Genomic DNA, 18,460 nt, shown 5'->3' with positions numbered 1-18,460 from the left:
GGAGTGGTCTCTGAAAACAGACTGGTAATCAAGGCTGTTATTGGAGTGGTCTCTGAAAACAGACTGGTAATCAAGGCTGTTATTGGAGGATTAGTCTCTGAAAACAGACTGGTAATCAAGGCTGTTATTGGAGTGGTCTCTGAAAACAGACTGGTAATCAAGGCTGTTATTGGAGTGGTCTCTGAAAACAGACTGGTAATCAAGACTGTTATTGGAGTGGTCTCTGAAAACAGACTGGTAATCAAGACTGTTATTGGAGTGGTCTCTGAAAACAGACTGGTAATCAAGGCTGTTATTGGAGTGGTCTCTGAAAACAGACTGGTAATCAAGACTGTTATTGGAGTGGTCTCTGAAAACAGACTGGTAATCAAGGCTGTTATTGGAGTGGTCTCTGAAAACAGACTGGTAATCAAGACTGTTATTGGAGTGGTCTCTGAAAACAGACTGGTAATCAAGACTGTTATTGGAGTGGTCTCTGAAAACAGACTGGTAATCAAGACTGTTATTGGAGTAGTCTCTGAAAACAGACTGGTAATCAAGGCTGTTATTGGAGTGGTCTCTGAAAACAGACTGGTAATCAAGGCTGTTATTGGAGTGGTCTCTGAAAACAGACTGGTAATCAAGGCTGTTATTGGAGGATTAGTCTCTGAAAACAGACTGGTAATCAAGGCTGTTATTGGAGGATTAGTCTCTGAAAACAGACTGGTAATCAAGGCTGTTATTGGAGTGGTCTCTGAAAACAGACTGGTAATCAAGGCTGTTATTGGAGTGGTCTCTGAAAACAGACTGGTAATCAAGGCTGTTATTGGAGGATTAGTCTCTGAAAACAGACTGGTAATCAAGGCTGTTATTGGAGTGGTCTCTGAAAACAGACTGGTAATCAAGGCTGTTATTGGAGTGGTCTCTGAAAACAGACTGGTAATCAAGACTGTTATTGGAGTGGTCTCTGAAAACAGACTGGTAATCAAGACTGTTATTGGAGTGGTCTCTGAAAACAGACTGGTAATCAAGGCTGTTATTGGAGTGGTCTCTGAAAACAGACTGGTAATCAAGACTGTTATTGGAGTGGTCTCTGAAAACAGACTGGTAATCAAGGCTGTTATTGGAGTGGTCTCTGAAAACAGACTGGTAATCAAGACTGTTATTGGAGTGGTCTCTGAAAACAGACTGGTAATCAAGACTGTTATTGGAGTGGTCTCTGAAAACAGACTGGTAATCAAGACTGTTATTGGAGTAGTCTCTGAAAACAGACTGGTAATCAAGGCTGTTATTGGAGTGGTCTCTGAAAACAGACTGGTAATCAAGGCTGTTATTGGAGTGGTCTCTGAAAACAGACTGGTAATCAAGGCTGTTATTGGAGGATTAGTCTCTGAAAACAGACTGGTAATCAAGGCTGTTATTGGAGGATTAGTCTCTGAAAACAGACTGGTAATCAAGGCTGTTATTGGAGGATTAGTCTCTGAAAACAGACTGGTAATCAAGGCTGTTATTGGAGTGGTCTCTGAAAACAGACTGGTAATCAAGGCTGTTATTGGAGTGGTCTCTGAAAACAGACTGGTAATCAAGGCTGTTATTGGAGGAGTAGTCTCTGAAAACAGACTGGTAATCAAGGCTGTTATTGGAGCAGTCTCTGAAAACAGACTGGTAATCAAGGCTGTTATTGGAGCAGTCTCTGAAAACAGACTGGTAATCAAGGCTGTTATTGGAGGATTAGTCTCTGAAAACAGACTGGTAATCAAGGCTGTTAATGGAGTGGTCTCTGAAAACAGACTGGTAATCAAGGCTGTTAATGGAGTGGTCTCTGAAAACAGACTGGTAATCAAGGCTGTTATTGGAGCAGTCTCTGAAAACAGACTGGTAATCAAGGCTGTTAATGGAGTGGTCTCTGAAAACAGACTGGTAATCAAGACTGTTATTGGAGTGGTCTCTGAAAACAGACTGGTAATCAAGACTGTTATTGGAGTGGTCTCTGAAAACAGACTGGTAATCAAGACTGTTATTGTAGGTTTAGTCTCTGAAAACAGACTGGTAATCAAGGCTGTTATTGGAGGATTAGTCTCTGAAAACAGACTGGTAATCAAGGCTGTTATTGGAGGATTAGTCTCTGAAAACAGACTGGTAATCAAGACTGTTATTGGAGTAGTCTCTGAAAACAGACTGGTAATCAAGGCTGTTATTGGAGGATTAGTCTCTGAAAACAGACTGGTAATCAAGGCTGTTATTGGAGGATTAGTCTCTGAAAACAGACTGGTAATCAAGGCTGTTATTGGAGTGGTCTCTGAAAACAGACTGGTAATCAAGGCTGTTATTGGAGGATTAGTCTCTGAAAACAGACTGGTAATCAAGGCTGTTATTGGAGTGGTCTCTGAAAACAGACTGGTAATCAAGGCTGTTATTGGAGGATTAGTCTCTGAAAACAGACTGGTAATCAAGGCTGTTATTGGAGCGGTCTCTGAAAACAGACTGGTAATCAAGGCTGTTATTGGAGCGGTCTCTGAAAACAGACTGGTAATCAAGGCTGTTATTGGAGGATTAGTCTCTGAAAACAGACTGGTAATCAAGACTGTTATTGGAGGATTAGTCTCTGAAAACAGACTGGTAATCAAGGCTGTTATTGGAGGATTAGTCTCTGAAAACAGACTGGTAATCAAGGCTGTTATTGGAGTGGTCTCTGAAAACAGACTGGTAATCAAGGCTGTTATTGGAGTGGTGTCTGAAAACAGACTGGTAATCAAGGCTGTTATTGGAGGAGTAGTCTCTGAAAACAGACTGGTAATCAAGGCTGTTATTGGAGCAGTCTCTGAAAACAGACTGGTAATCAAGGCTGTTATTGGAGGATTAGTCTCTGAAAACAGACTGGTAATCAAGGCTGTTAATGGAGTGGTCTCTGAAAACAGACTGGTAATCAAGGCTGTTAATGGAGTGGTCTCTGAAAACAGACTGGTAATCAAGGCTGTTATTGGAGCAGTCTCTGAAAACAGACTGGTAATCAAGGCTGTTAATGGAGTGGTCTCTGAAAACAGACTGGTAATCAAGACTGTTATTGGAGTGGTCTCTGAAAACAGACTGGTAATCAAGACTGTTATTGGAGTGGTCTCTGAAAACAGACTGGTAATCAAGACTGTTATTGTAGGTTTAGTCTCTGAAAACAGACTGGTAATCAAGGCTGTTATTGGAGGATTAGTCTCTGAAAACAGACTGGTAATCAAGGCTGTTATTGGAGGATTAGTCTCTGAAAACAGACTGGTAATCAAGACTGTTATTGGAGTAGTCTCTGAAAACAGACTGGTAATCAAGGCTGTTATTGGAGGATTAGTCTCTGAAAACAGACTGGTAATCAAGGCTGTTATTGGAGGATTAGTCTCTGAAAACAGACTGGTAATCAAGGCTGTTATTGGAGTGGTCTCTGAAAACAGACTGGTAATCAAGGCTGTTATTGGAGGATTAGTCTCTGAAAACAGACTGGTAATCAAGGCTGTTATTGGAGTGGTCTCTGAAAACAGACTGGTAATCAAGGCTGTTATTGGAGGATTAGTCTCTGAAAACAGACTGGTAATCAAGGCTGTTATTGGAGCGGTCTCTGAAAACAGACTGGTAATCAAGGCTGTTATTGGAGCGGTCTCTGAAAACAGACTGGTAATCAAGGCTGTTATTGGAGGATTAGTCTCTGAAAACAGACTGGTAATCAAGGCTGTTATTGGAGGATTAGTCTCTGAAAACAGACTGGTAATCAAGGCTGTTATTGGAGCGGTCTCTGAAAACAGACTGGTAATCAAGGCTGTTATTGGAGCAGTCTCTGAAAACAGACTGGTAATCAAGGCTGTTATTGGAGGATTAGTCTCTGAAAACAGACTGGTAATCAAGGCTGTTATTGGAGCGGTCTCTGAAAACAGACTGGTAATCAAGGCTGTTATTGGAGCAGTCTCTGAAAACAGACTGGTAATCAAGGCTGTTATTGGAGGATTAGTCTCTGAAAACAGACTGGTAATCAAGGCTGTTATTGGAGTAGTCTCTGAAAACAGACTGGTAATCAAGGCTGTTATTGGAGGATTAGTCTCTGAAAACAGACTGGTAATCAAGGCTGTTATTGGAGGATTAGTCTCTGAAAACAGACTGGTAATCAAGGCTGTTATTGGAGGATTAGTCTCTGAAAACAGACTGGTAATCAAGGCTGTTATTGGAGGATTAGTCTCTGAAAACAGACTGGTAATCAAGGCTGTTATTGGAGGATTAGTCTCTGAAAACAGACTGGTAATCAAGGCTGTTAATGGAGTAGTCTCTGAAAACAGACTGGTAATCAAGGCTGTTATTGGAGGATTAGTCTCTGAAAACAGACTGGTAATCAAGGCTGTTATTGGAGGATTAGTCTCTGAAAACAGACTGGTAATCAAGGCTGTTATTGGAGGAGTAGTCTCTGAAAACAGACTGGTAATCAAGGCTGTTATTGGAGCGGTCTCTGAAAACAGACTGGTAATCAAGGCTGTTATTGGATTGGTCTCTGAAAACAGACTGGTAATCAAGGCTGTTATTGGAGTAGTCTCTGAAAACAGACTGGTAATCAAGGCTGTTATTGGAGGATTAGTCTCTGAAAACAGACTGGTAATCAAGGCTGTTATTGGAGGATTAGTCTCTGAAAACAGACTGGTAATCAAGGCTGTTAATGGAGTAGTCTCTGAAAACAGACTGGTAATCAAGGCTGTTATTGGAGGATTAGTCTCTGAAAACAGACTGGTAATCAAGGCTGTTATTGGAGGATTAGTCTCTGAAAACAGACTGGTAATCAAGGCTGTTATTGGAGGAGTAGTCTCTGAAAACAGACTGGTAATCAAGGCTGTTATTGGAGCGGTCTCTGAAAACAGACTGGTAATCAAGGCTGTTATTGGATTGGTCTCTGAAAACAGACTGGTAATCAAGGCTGTTATTGGAGTAGTCTCTGAAAACAGACTGGTAATCAAGGCTGTTATTGGAGGATTAGTCTCTGAAAACAGACTGGTAATCAAGGCTGTTATTGGAGGATTAGTCTCTGAAAACAGACTGGTAATCAAGACTGTTATTGGAGTAGTCTCTGAAAACAGACTGGTAATCAAGACTGTTATTGGAGTAGTCTCTGAAAACAGACTGGTAATCAAGGCTGTTATTGGAGTAGTCTCTGAAAACAGACTGGTAATCAAGGCTGTTATTGGAGGATTAGTCTCTGAAAACAGACTGGTAATCAAGGCTGTTATTGGAGGATTAGTCTCTGAAAACAGACTGGTAATCAAGGCTGTTATTGGAGGATTAGTCTCTGAAAACAGACTGGTAATCAAGGCTGTTATTGGAGGATTAGTCTCTGAAAACAGACTGGTAATCAAGGCTGTTATTGGAGTGGTCTCTGAAAACAGACTGGTAATCAAGGCTGTTATTGGAGCAGTCTCTGAAAACAGACTGGTAATCAAGGCTGTTATTGGAGGATTAGTCTCTGAAAACAGACTGGTAATCAAGGCTGTTATTGGAGGATTAGTCTCTGAAAACAGACTGGTAATCAAGGCTGTTATTGGAGGATTAGTCTCTGAAAACAGACTGGTAATCAAGACTGTTATTGGAGCAGTCTCTGAAAACAGACTGGTAATCAAGGCTGTTATTGGAGCAGTCTCTGAAAACAGACTGGTAATCAAGGCTGTTATTGGAGGAGTAGTCTCTGAAAACAGACTGGTAATCAAGGCTGTTATTGGAGCGGTCTCTGAAAACAGACTGGTAATCAAGGCTGTTATTGGAGTGGTCTCTGAAAACAGACTGGTAATCAAGGCTGTTATTGGAGGATTAGTCTCTGAAAACAGACTGGTAATCAAGGCTGTTATTGGAGCAGTCTCTGAAAACAGACTGGTAATCAAGGCTGTTATTGGAGGATTAGTCTCTGAAAACAGACTGGTAATCAAGGCTGTTATTGGAGCAGTCTCTGAAAACAGACTGGTAATCAAGGCTGTTATTGGATTGGTCTCTGAAAATAGACTGGTAATCAAGGCTGTTATTGGAGTGGTCTCTGAAAATAGACTGGTAATCAAGGCTGTTATTGGAGTGGTCTCTGAAAATAGACTGGTAATCAAGGCTGTTATTGGAGGATTAGTCTCTGAAAACAGACTGGTAATCAAGGCTGTTATTGGAGCAGTCTCTGAAAACAGACTGGTAATCAAGGCTGTTATTGGAGGATTAGTCTCTGAAAACAGACTGGTAATCAAGGCTGTTATTGGAGGATTAGTCTCTGAAAACAGACTGGTAATCAAGACTGTTATTGGAGCAGTCTCTGAAAACAGACTGGTAATCAAGGCTGTTATTGGAGGATTAGTCTCTGAAAACAGACTGGTAATCAAGGCTGTTATTGGAGCAGTCTCTGAAAACAGACTGGTAATCAAGGCTGTTATTGGAGGATTAGTCTCTGAAAACAGACTGGTAATCAAGGCTGTTATTGGAGCAGTCTCTGAAAACAGACTGGTAATCTAGGCTGTTATTGGAGGATTAGTCTCTGAAAACAGACTGGTAATCAAGGCTGTTATTGGAGGATTAGTCTCTGAAAACAGACTGGTAATCAAGGCTGTTATTGGAGGATTAGTCTCTGAAAACAGACTGGTAATCAAGGCTGTTATTGGAGCAGTCTCTGAAAACAGACTGGTAATCAAGGCTGTTATTGGAGGATTAGTCTCTGAAAACAGACTGGTAATCAAGGCTGTTATTGGAGGATTAGTCTCTGAAAACAGACTGGTAATCAAGGCTGTTATTGGAGGATTAGTCTCTGAAAACAGACTGGTAATCAAGGCTGTTATTGGAGGATTAGTCTCTGAAAACAGACTGGTAATCAAGGCTGTTATTGGAGGATTAGTCTCTGAAAACAGACTGGTAATCAAGGCTGTTATTGGAGGATTAGTCTCTGAAAACAGACTGGTAATCAAGGCTGTTATTGGAGTGGTCTCTGAAAATAGACTGGTAATCAAGGCTGTTATTGGAGTGGTCTCTGAAAATAGACTGGTAATCAAGGCTGTTATTGGAGGATTAGTCTCTGAAAACAGACTGGTAATCAAGGCTGTTATTGGAGCAGTCTCTGAAAACAGACTGGTAATCAAGGCTGTTATTGGAGGATTAGTCTCTGAAAACAGACTGGTAATCAAGGCTGTTATTGGAGGATTAGTCTCTGAAAACAGACTGGTAATCAAGGCTGTTATTGGAGTGGTCTCTGAAAACAGACTGGTAATCAAGGCTGTTATTGGAGGATTAGTCTCTGAAAACAGACTGGTAATCAAGGCTGTTATTGGAGTAGTCTCTGAAAACAGACTGGTAATCAAGGCTGTTATTGGAGTGGTCTCTGAAAACAGACTGGTAATCAAGGCTGTTATTGGAGGATTAGTCTCTGAAAACAGACTGGTAATCAAGGCTGTTATTGGAGTAGTCTCTGAAAACAGACTGGTAATCAAGGCTGTTATTGGAGGATTAGTCTCTGAAAACAGACTGGTAATCAAGGCTGTTATTGGAGCGGTCTCTGAAAACAGACTGGTAATCAAGGCTGTTATTGGAGGATTAGTCTCTGAAAACAGACTGGTAATCAAGGCTGTTATTGGAGGATTAGTCTCTGAAAACAGACTGGTAATCAAGGCTGTTATTGGAGTAGTCTCTGAAAACAGACTGGTAATCAAGGCTGTTATTGGAGTGGTCTCTGAAAACAGACTGGTAATCAAGGCTGTTATTGGAGTGGTCTCTGAAAACAGACTGGTAATCAAGGCTGTTATTGGAGGATTAGTCTCTGAAAACAGACTGGTAATCAAGGCTGTTATTGGAGTAGTCTCTGAAAACAGACTGGTAATCAAGGCTGTTATTGGAGGATTAGTCTCTGAAAACAGACTGGTAATCAAGGCTGTTATTGGAGTGGTCTCTGAAAACAGACTGGTAATCAAGGCTGTTATTGGAGGATTAGTCTCTGAAAACAGACTGGTAATCAAGGCTGTTATTGGAGTAGTCTCTGAAAACAGACTGGTAATCAAGGCTGTTATTGGAGTGGTCTCTGAAAACAGACTGGTAATCAAGGCTGTTATTGGAGGATTAGTCTCTGAAAACAGACTGGTAATCAAGGCTGTTATTGGAGTAGTCTCTGAAAACAGACTGGTAATCAAGGCTGTTATTGGAGGATTAGTCTCTGAAAACAGACTGGTAATCAAGGCTGTTATTGGAGCGGTCTCTGAAAACAGACTGGTAATCAAGGCTGTTATTGGAGGATTAGTCTCTGAAAACAGACTGGTAATCAAGGCTGTTATTGGAGGATTAGTCTCTGAAAACAGACTGGTAATCAAGGCTGTTATTGGAGTAGTCTCTGAAAACAGACTGGTAATCAAGGCTGTTATTGGAGTGGTCTCTGAAAACAGACTGGTAATCAAGGCTGTTATTGGAGTGGTCTCTGAAAACAGACTGGTAATCAAGGCTGTTATTGGAGGATTAGTCTCTGAAAACAGACTGGTAATCAAGGCTGTTATTGGAGTAGTCTCTGAAAACAGACTGGTAATCAAGGCTGTTATTGGAGGATTAGTCTCTGAAAACAGACTGGTAATCAAGGCTGTTATTGGAGTGGTCTCTGAAAACAGACTGGTAATCAAGGCTGTTATTGGAGGATTAGTCTCTGAAAACAGACTGGTAATCAAGGCTGTTATTGGATTGGTCTCTGAAAACAGACTGGTAATCAAGGCTGTTATTGGAGGATTAGTCTCTGAAAACAGACTGGTAATCAAGGCTGTTATTGGAGCAGTCTCTGAAAACAGACTGGTAATCAAGGCTGTTATTGGAGTGGTCTCTGAAAACAGACTGGTAATCAAGGCTGTTATTGGAGGATTAGTCTCTGAAAACAGACTGGTAATCAAGGCTGTTATTGGAGTGGTCTCTGAAAACAGACTGGTAATCAAGGCTGTTATTGGAGGATTAGTCTCTGAAAACAGACTGGTAATCAAGGCTGTTATTGGAGGATTAGTCTCTGAAAACAGACTGGTAATCAAGGCTGTTATTGGAGGATTAGTCTCTGAAAACAGACTGGTAATCAAGGCTGTTATTGGAGTGGTCTCTGAAAACAGACTGGTAATCAAGGCTGTTATTGGAGTGGTCTCTGAAAACAGACTGGTAATCAAGGCTGTTATTGGAGGATTAGTCTCTGAAAACAGACTGGTAATCAAGGCTGTTATTGGAGTGGTCTCTGAAAACAGACTGGTAATCAAGGCTGTTATTGGAGGATTAGTCTCTGAAAACAGACTGCTAATCAAGGCTGTTATTGGAGTGGTCTCTGAAAACAGACTGGTAATCAAGGCTGTTATTGGAGGATTAGTCTCTGAAAACAGACTGGTAATCAAGGCTGTTATTGGAGGATTAGTCTCTGAAAACAGACTGGTAATCAAGGCTGTTATTGGAGTGGTCTCTGAAAACAGACTGGTAATCAAGGCTGTTATTGGAGTGGTCTCTGAAAACAGACTGGTAATCAAGGCTGTTATTGGAGGATTAGTCTCTGAAAACAGACTGGTAATCAAGGCTGTTATTGGAGTGGTCTCTGAAAACAGACTGGTAATCAAGGCTGTTATTGGAGTGGTCTCTGAAAACAGACTGGTAATCAAGACTGTTATTGGAGTGGTCTCTGAAAACAGACTGGTAATCAAGACTGTTATTGGAGTGGTCTCTGAAAACAGACTGGTAATCAAGGCTGTTATTGGAGTGGTCTCTGAAAACAGACTGGTAATCAAGACTGTTATTGGAGTGGTCTCTGAAAACAGACTGGTAATCAAGGCTGTTATTGGAGTGGTCTCTGAAAACAGACTGGTAATCAAGACTGTTATTGGAGTGGTCTCTGAAAACAGACTGGTAATCAAGACTGTTATTGGAGTGGTCTCTGAAAACAGACTGGTAATCAAGACTGTTATTGGAGTAGTCTCTGAAAACAGACTGGTAATCAAGGCTGTTATTGGAGTGGTCTCTGAAAACAGACTGGTAATCAAGGCTGTTATTGGAGTGGTCTCTGAAAACAGACTGGTAATCAAGGCTGTTATTGGAGGATTAGTCTCTGAAAACAGACTGGTAATCAAGGCTGTTATTGGAGGATTAGTCTCTGAAAACAGACTGGTAATCAAGGCTGTTATTGGAGTGGTCTCTGAAAACAGACTGGTAATCAAGGCTGTTATTGGAGTGGTCTCTGAAAACAGACTGGTAATCAAGGCTGTTATTGGAGGATTAGTCTCTGAAAACAGACTGGTAATCAAGGCTGTTATTGGAGTGGTCTCTGAAAACAGACTGGTAATCAAGGCTGTTATTGGAGTGGTCTCTGAAAACAGACTGGTAATCAAGACTGTTATTGGAGTGGTCTCTGAAAACAGACTGGTAATCAAGACTGTTATTGGAGTGGTCTCTGAAAACAGACTGGTAATCAAGGCTGTTATTGGAGTGGTCTCTGAAAACAGACTGGTAATCAAGACTGTTATTGGAGTGGTCTCTGAAAACAGACTGGTAATCAAGGCTGTTATTGGAGTGGTCTCTGAAAACAGACTGGTAATCAAGACTGTTATTGGAGTGGTCTCTGAAAACAGACTGGTAATCAAGACTGTTATTGGAGTGGTCTCTGAAAACAGACTGGTAATCAAGACTGTTATTGGAGTAGTCTCTGAAAACAGACTGGTAATCAAGGCTGTTATTGGAGTGGTCTCTGAAAACAGACTGGTAATCAAGGCTGTTATTGGAGTGGTCTCTGAAAACAGACTGGTAATCAAGGCTGTTATTGGAGGATTAGTCTCTGAAAACAGACTGGTAATCAAGGCTGTTATTGGAGGATTAGTCTCTGAAAACAGACTGGTAATCAAGGCTGTTATTGGAGGATTAGTCTCTGAAAACAGACTGGTAATCAAGGCTGTTATTGGAGTGGTCTCTGAAAACAGACTGGTAATCAAGGCTGTTATTGGAGTGGTCTCTGAAAACAGACTGGTAATCAAGGCTGTTATTGGAGGAGTAGTCTCTGAAAACAGACTGGTAATCAAGGCTGTTATTGGAGCAGTCTCTGAAAACAGACTGGTAATCAAGGCTGTTATTGGAGCAGTCTCTGAAAACAGACTGGTAATCAAGGCTGTTATTGGAGGATTAGTCTCTGAAAACAGACTGGTAATCAAGGCTGTTAATGGAGTGGTCTCTGAAAACAGACTGGTAATCAAGGCTGTTAATGGAGTGGTCTCTGAAAACAGACTGGTAATCAAGGCTGTTATTGGAGCAGTCTCTGAAAACAGACTGGTAATCAAGGCTGTTAATGGAGTGGTCTCTGAAAACAGACTGGTAATCAAGACTGTTATTGGAGTGGTCTCTGAAAACAGACTGGTAATCAAGACTGTTATTGGAGTGGTCTCTGAAAACAGACTGGTAATCAAGACTGTTATTGTAGGTTTAGTCTCTGAAAACAGACTGGTAATCAAGGCTGTTATTGGAGGATTAGTCTCTGAAAACAGACTGGTAATCAAGGCTGTTATTGGAGGATTAGTCTCTGAAAACAGACTGGTAATCAAGACTGTTATTGGAGTAGTCTCTGAAAACAGACTGGTAATCAAGGCTGTTATTGGAGGATTAGTCTCTGAAAACAGACTGGTAATCAAGGCTGTTATTGGAGGATTAGTCTCTGAAAACAGACTGGTAATCAAGGCTGTTATTGGAGTGGTCTCTGAAAACAGACTGGTAATCAAGGCTGTTATTGGAGGATTAGTCTCTGAAAACAGACTGGTAATCAAGGCTGTTATTGGAGTGGTCTCTGAAAACAGACTGGTAATCAAGGCTGTTATTGGAGGATTAGTCTCTGAAAACAGACTGGTAATCAAGGCTGTTATTGGAGCGGTCTCTGAAAACAGACTGGTAATCAAGGCTGTTATTGGAGCGGTCTCTGAAAACAGACTGGTAATCAAGGCTGTTATTGGAGGATTAGTCTCTGAAAACAGACTGGTAATCAAGACTGTTATTGGAGGATTAGTCTCTGAAAACAGACTGGTAATCAAGGCTGTTATTGGAGGATTAGTCTCTGAAAACAGACTGGTAATCAAGGCTGTTATTGGAGTGGTCTCTGAAAACAGACTGGTAATCAAGGCTGTTATTGGAGTGGTGTCTGAAAACAGACTGGTAATCAAGGCTGTTATTGGAGGAGTAGTCTCTGAAAACAGACTGGTAATCAAGGCTGTTATTGGAGCAGTCTCTGAAAACAGACTGGTAATCAAGGCTGTTATTGGAGGATTAGTCTCTGAAAACAGACTGGTAATCAAGGCTGTTAATGGAGTGGTCTCTGAAAACAGACTGGTAATCAAGGCTGTTAATGGAGTGGTCTCTGAAAACAGACTGGTAATCAAGGCTGTTATTGGAGCAGTCTCTGAAAACAGACTGGTAATCAAGGCTGTTAATGGAGTGGTCTCTGAAAACAGACTGGTAATCAAGACTGTTATTGGAGTGGTCTCTGAAAACAGACTGGTAATCAAGACTGTTATTGGAGTGGTCTCTGAAAACAGACTGGTAATCAAGACTGTTATTGTAGGTTTAGTCTCTGAAAACAGACTGGTAATCAAGGCTGTTATTGGAGGATTAGTCTCTGAAAACAGACTGGTAATCAAGGCTGTTATTGGAGGATTAGTCTCTGAAAACAGACTGGTAATCAAGACTGTTATTGGAGTAGTCTCTGAAAACAGACTGGTAATCAAGGCTGTTATTGGAGGATTAGTCTCTGAAAACAGACTGGTAATCAAGGCTGTTATTGGAGGATTAGTCTCTGAAAACAGACTGGTAATCAAGGCTGTTATTGGAGTGGTCTCTGAAAACAGACTGGTAATCAAGGCTGTTATTGGAGGATTAGTCTCTGAAAACAGACTGGTAATCAAGGCTGTTATTGGAGTGGTCTCTGAAAACAGACTGGTAATCAAGGCTGTTATTGGAGGATTAGTCTCTGAAAACAGACTGGTAATCAAGGCTGTTATTGGAGCGGTCTCTGAAAACAGACTGGTAATCAAGGCTGTTATTGGAGCGGTCTCTGAAAACAGACTGGTAATCAAGGCTGTTATTGGAGGATTAGTCTCTGAAAACAGACTGGTAATCAAGGCTGTTATTGGAGGATTAGTCTCTGAAAACAGACTGGTAATCAAGGCTGTTATTGGAGCGGTCTCTGAAAACAGACTGGTAATCAAGGCTGTTATTGGAGCAGTCTCTGAAAACAGACTGGTAATCAAGGCTGTTATTGGAGGATTAGTCTCTGAAAACAGACTGGTAATCAAGGCTGTTATTGGAGCGGTCTCTGAAAACAGACTGGTAATCAAGGCTGTTATTGGAGCAGTCTCTGAAAACAGACTGGTAATCAAGGCTGTTATTGGAGGATTAGTCTCTGAAAACAGACTGGTAATCAAGGCTGTTATTGGAGTAGTCTCTGAAAACAGACTGGTAATCAAGGCTGTTATTGGAGGATTAGTCTCTGAAAACAGACTGGTAATCAAGGCTGTTATTGGAGGATTAGTCTCTGAAAACAGACTGGTAATCAAGGCTGTTATTGGAGGATTAGTCTCTGAAAACAGACTGGTAATCAAGGCTGTTATTGGAGGATTAGTCTCTGAAAACAGACTGGTAATCAAGGCTGTTATTGGAGAATTAGTCTCTGAAAACAGACTGGTAATCAAGGCTGTTAATGGAGTAGTCTCTGAAAACAGACTGGTAATCAAGGCTGTTATTGGAGGATTAGTCTCTGAAAACAGACTGGTAATCAAGGCTGTTATTGGAGGATTAGTCTCTGAAAACAGACTGGTAATCAAGGCTGTTATTGGAGGAGTAGTCTCTGAAAACAGACTGGTAATCAAGGCTGTTATTGGAGCGGTCTCTGAAAACAGACTGGTAATCAAGGCTGTTATTGGATTGGTCTCTGAAAACAGACTGGTAATCAAGGCTGTTATTGGAGTAGTCTCTGAAAACAGACTGGTAATCAAGGCTGTTATTGGAGGATTAGTCTCTGAAAACAGACTGGTAATCAAGACTGTTATTGGAGTAGTCTCTGAAAACAGACTGGTAATCAAGGCTGTTATTGGAGGATTAGTCTCTGAAAACAGACTGGTAATCAAGGCTGTTATTGGAGGATTAGTCTCTGAAAACAGACTGGTAATCAAGACTGTTATTGGAGTAGTCTCTGAAAACAGACTGGTAATCAAGACTGTTATTGGAGTAGTCTCTGAAAACAGACTGGTAATCAAGGCTGTTATTGGAGTAGTCTCTGAAAACAGACTGGTAATCAAGGCTGTTATTGGAGGATTAGTCTCTGAAAACAGACTGGTAATCAAGGCTGTTATTGGAGGATTAGTCTCTGAAAACAGACTGGTAATCAAGGCTGTTATTGGAGGATTAGTCTCTGAAAACAGACTGGTAATCAAGGCTGTTATTGGAGGATTAGTCTCTGAAAACAGACTGGTAATCAAGGCTGTTATTGGAGTGGTCTCTGAAAACAGACTGGTAATCAAGGCTGTTATTGGAGCAGTCTCTGAAAACAGACTGGTAATCAAGGCTGTTATTGGAGGATTAGTCTCTGAAAACAGACTGGTAATCAAGGCTGTTATTGGAGGATTAGTCTCTGAAAACAGACTGGTAATCAAGGCTGTTATTGGAGGATTAGTCTCTGAAAACAGACTGGTAATCAAGACTGTTATTGGAGCAGTCTCTGAAAACAGACTGGTAATCAAGGCTGTTATTGGAGCAGTCTCTGAAAACAGACTGGTAATCAAGGCTGTTATTGGAGGAGTAGTCTCTGAAAACAGACTGGTAATCAAGGCTGTTATTGGAGCGGTCTCTGAAAACAGACTGGTAATCAAGGCTGTTATTGGAGTGGTCTCTGAAAACAGACTGGTAATCAAGGCTGTTATTGGAGGATTAGTCTCTGAAAACAGACTGGTAATCAAGGCTGTTATTGGAGCAGTCTCTGAAAACAGACTGGTAATCAAGGCTGTTATTGGAGGATTAGTCTCTGAAAACAGACTGGTAATCAAGGCTGTTATTGGAGCAGTCTCTGAAAACAGACTGGTAATCAAGGCTGTTATTGGATTGGTCTCTGAAAATAGACTGGTAATCAAGGCTGTTATTGGAGTGGTCTCTGAAAATAGACTGGTAATCAAGGCTGTTATTGGAGTGGTCTCTGAAAATAGACTGGTAATCAAGGCTGTTATTGGAGGATTAGTCTCTGAAAACAGACTGGTAATCAAGGCTGTTATTGGAGCAGTCTCTGAAAACAGACTGGTAATCAAGGCTGTTATTGGAGGATTAGTCTCTGAAAACAGACTGGTAATCAAGGCTGTTATTGGAGGATTAGTCTCTGAAAACAGACTGGTAATCAAGACTGTTATTGGAGCAGTCTCTGAAAACAGACTGGTAATCAAGGCTGTTATTGGAGGATTAGTCTCTGAAAACAGACTGGTAATCAAGGCTGTTATTGGAGCAGTCTCTGAAAACAGACTGGTAATCAAGGCTGTTATTGGAGGATTAGTCTCTGAAAACAGACTGGTAATCAAGGCTGTTATTGGAGCAGTCTCTGAAAACAGACTGGTAATCTAGGCTGTTATTGGAGGATTAGTCTCTGAAAACAGACTGGTAATCAAGGCTGTTATTGGAGGATTAGTCTCTGAAAACAGACTGGTAATCAAGGCTGTTATTGGAGGATTAGTCTCTGAAAACAGACTGGTAATCAAGGCTGTTATTGGAGCAGTCTCTGAAAACAGACTGGTAATCAAGGCTGTTATTGGAGGATTAGTCTCTGAAAACAGACTGGTAATCAAGGCTGTTATTGGAGGATTAGTCTCTGAAAACAGACTGGTAATCAAGGCTGTTATTGGAGGATTAGTCTCTGAAAACAGACTGGTAATCAAGGCTGTTATTGGAGGATTAGTCTCTGAAAACAGACTGGTAATCAAGGCTGTTATTGGAGGATTAGTCTCTGAAAACAGACTGGTAATCAAGGCTGTTATTGGAGGATTAGTCTCTGAAAACAGACTGGTAATCAAGGCTGTTATTGGAGTGGTCTCTGAAAATAGACTGGTAATCAAGGCTGTTATTGGAGTGGTCTCTGAAAATAGACTGGTAATCAAGGCTGTTATTGGAGGATTAGTCTCTGAAAACAGACTGGTAATCAAGGCTGTTATTGGAGCAGTCTCTGAAAACAGACTGGTAATCAAGGCTGTTATTGGAGGATTAGTCTCTGAAAACAGACTGGTAATCAAGGCTGTTATTGGAGGATTAGTCTCTGAAAACAGACTGGTAATCAAGACTGTTATTGGAGCAGTCTCTGAAAACAGACTGGTAATCAAGGCTGTTATTGGAGGATTAGTCTCTGAAAACAGACTGGTAATCAAGGCTGTTATTGGAGCAGTCTCTGAAAACAGACTGGTAATCAAGGCTGTTATTGGAGGATTAGTCTCTGAAAACAGACTGGTAATCAAGGCTGTTATTGGAGCAGTCTCTGAAAACAGACTGGTAATCTAGGCTGTTATTGGAGGATTAGTCTCTGAAAACAGACTGGTAATCAAGGCTGTTATTGGAGGATTAGTCTCTGAAAACAGACTGGTAATCAAGGCTGTTATTGGAGGATTAGTCTCTGAAAACAGACTGGTAATCAAGGCTGTTATTGGAGCAGTCTCTGAAAACAGACTGGTAATCAAGGCTGTTATTGGAGGATTAGTCTCTGAAAACAGACTGGTAATCAAGGCTGTTATAGGAGGATTAGTCTCTGAAAACAGACTGGTAATCAAGGCTGTTATTGGAGGATTAGTCTCTGAAAACAGACTGGTAATCAAGGCTGTTATTGGAGGATTAGTCTCTGAAAACAGACTGGTAATCAAGGCTGTTATTGGAGGATTAGTCTCTGAAAACAGACTGGTAATCAAGGCTGTTATTGGAGGATTAGTCTCTGAAAACAGACTGGTAATCAAGGCTGTTATTGGAGGATTAGTCTCTGAAAACAGACTGGTAATCAAGGCTGTTATTGGAGGATTAGTCTCTGAAAACAGACTGGTAATCAAGACTGTTATTTGAGCGGTCTCTGAAAACAGACTGGTAATCAAGGCTGTTATTGTGGCATCATGGTTTCACTATCTTTTTCACTATAGCTATATTGTAAGTATTGCAGTGAGCAGTGTGATTGCTGTATTCCCTCTGCAGCTTGCTGAGCTACACAGAGCAGTACGTGGAGTATGACCCCTTCTTCACCTTCTCGGAGCCTTCAAACCCCTGGGTCTCTGACGACACCACCGTCTGGGAACTGGAGGCCAGGTGGGTTTACCCTCATCCTTAAGTGCCTTGCTCAAGGGCACATCGACAGATTTTTCACCTAGTCGGCTCGGGGATTAGAACCAGCGACATTTCCGGTTACTGGCACAACGCTCTTAACCACTAAGCTACCTGCCCTCAGTCTATCGCTCTTTCTCTCTGTCAGAGTTACAATAAAAATTGTTTTTATTGTAACTGGCTTCTTAAACCAACGCGGGACATTCTGGTTGTAACCGAATCTTTGTTAAAGAAGTCTGTACTGGACTCTGATGTGTCTCTGACTGGTTATAATGGTTTTAGATCTGATAGAGTTGGCAGAGGACGGGGTGTCTTCATATACAGGACGGGGTGTCATCAGGACGGGGTGTCATCAGGACGGGGTGTCATCATATACATAAAGAGCAATGTAAATGTTTCTGTATCCCATCCCTGAGCAATTTGAATGTCTAGTCTTTAAATGTGGGACTTGGTAATAATGCCCATCTGACACTAGAGGGAATGTATCGCCCTCCCTCGGCCTCCATATGTGCTCTTAGCAAACTGTCTGACCTGACGTCTAACTATGATCCATCTGATTTATCGATAGTGGGGGATCTGAATCTAAGATTGGTTGATGCCAGTGTCTGATGGGCTGAAAGATATTTGTACTGAGCAAAATCTAACTCTCCTGATAACTAAACCAACTCGCCCCAACTGGAAAACCAACTCTTTTAGATATTATTCTAACAAATGCACCTCATAAGTTTACAGCCAATAAGGATATTTACAAATGAGTTCAGTGACCGTTGTCCCGTTGCCTGTATAAGAGATGTTAAACTACCTAAATCTCCCTCACGCATCATTACAAAGAGACATTGCTGGGAGATCATGGCTCTGTATAATACTGTGTTGCTGTGAGATCATGGCTCTGTATAATACTGTGTTGCTGGGAGATCATGGCTCAGTATAATACTGTGTTGCTGGGAGATCATGGCTCTGTATAATACTGTGTTGCTGGGAGATCATGGCTCTGTATAATACTGTGTTGCTGGGAGATCATGGCTCTGTATAATACTGTGTTGCTGGGAGATCATGGCTCTGTATAATACTGTGTTGCTGGGAGATCATGGCTCTGTATAATACTGTGTTGCTGGGAGATCATGGCTCTGTATAATACTGTGTTGCTGGGAGATCA

At 41.3% G+C, this 18,460-nt stretch overlaps 1 protein-coding gene across 1 annotated transcript in view; it reads left to right on the top strand.

The window, feature by feature from the left end:
- Positions 1 to 17,178: 17,178 nt before the first annotated feature.
- Positions 17,179 to 18,460, top strand: part of LOC311117759 (regulator of G-protein signaling 7-like) — a gene marked incomplete at both ends in the record, with an annotated part of 10,469 nt that continues 9,187 nt past the window's right edge. Inside the window, one exon of the mRNA XM_084192676.1 lies at positions 17,179 to 17,289. Coding sequence (XP_084048802.1) covers positions 17,179 to 17,289 — 111 coding nt within the window. The remainder of the gene's footprint in view (positions 17,290 to 18,460) is intronic.

This window comes from Coregonus lavaretus, assembly GCF_964263955.1.
Source record: "Coregonus lavaretus genome assembly, contig: HAP1_SCAFFOLD_4457, whole genome shotgun sequence".
In the NCBI taxonomy this organism is placed as follows: domain Eukaryota; kingdom Metazoa; phylum Chordata; class Actinopteri; order Salmoniformes; family Salmonidae; genus Coregonus; species Coregonus lavaretus.
Note: the sequence above shows the minus strand (reverse complement) of the source record. Positions and strands in the feature narration are given on the sequence as shown.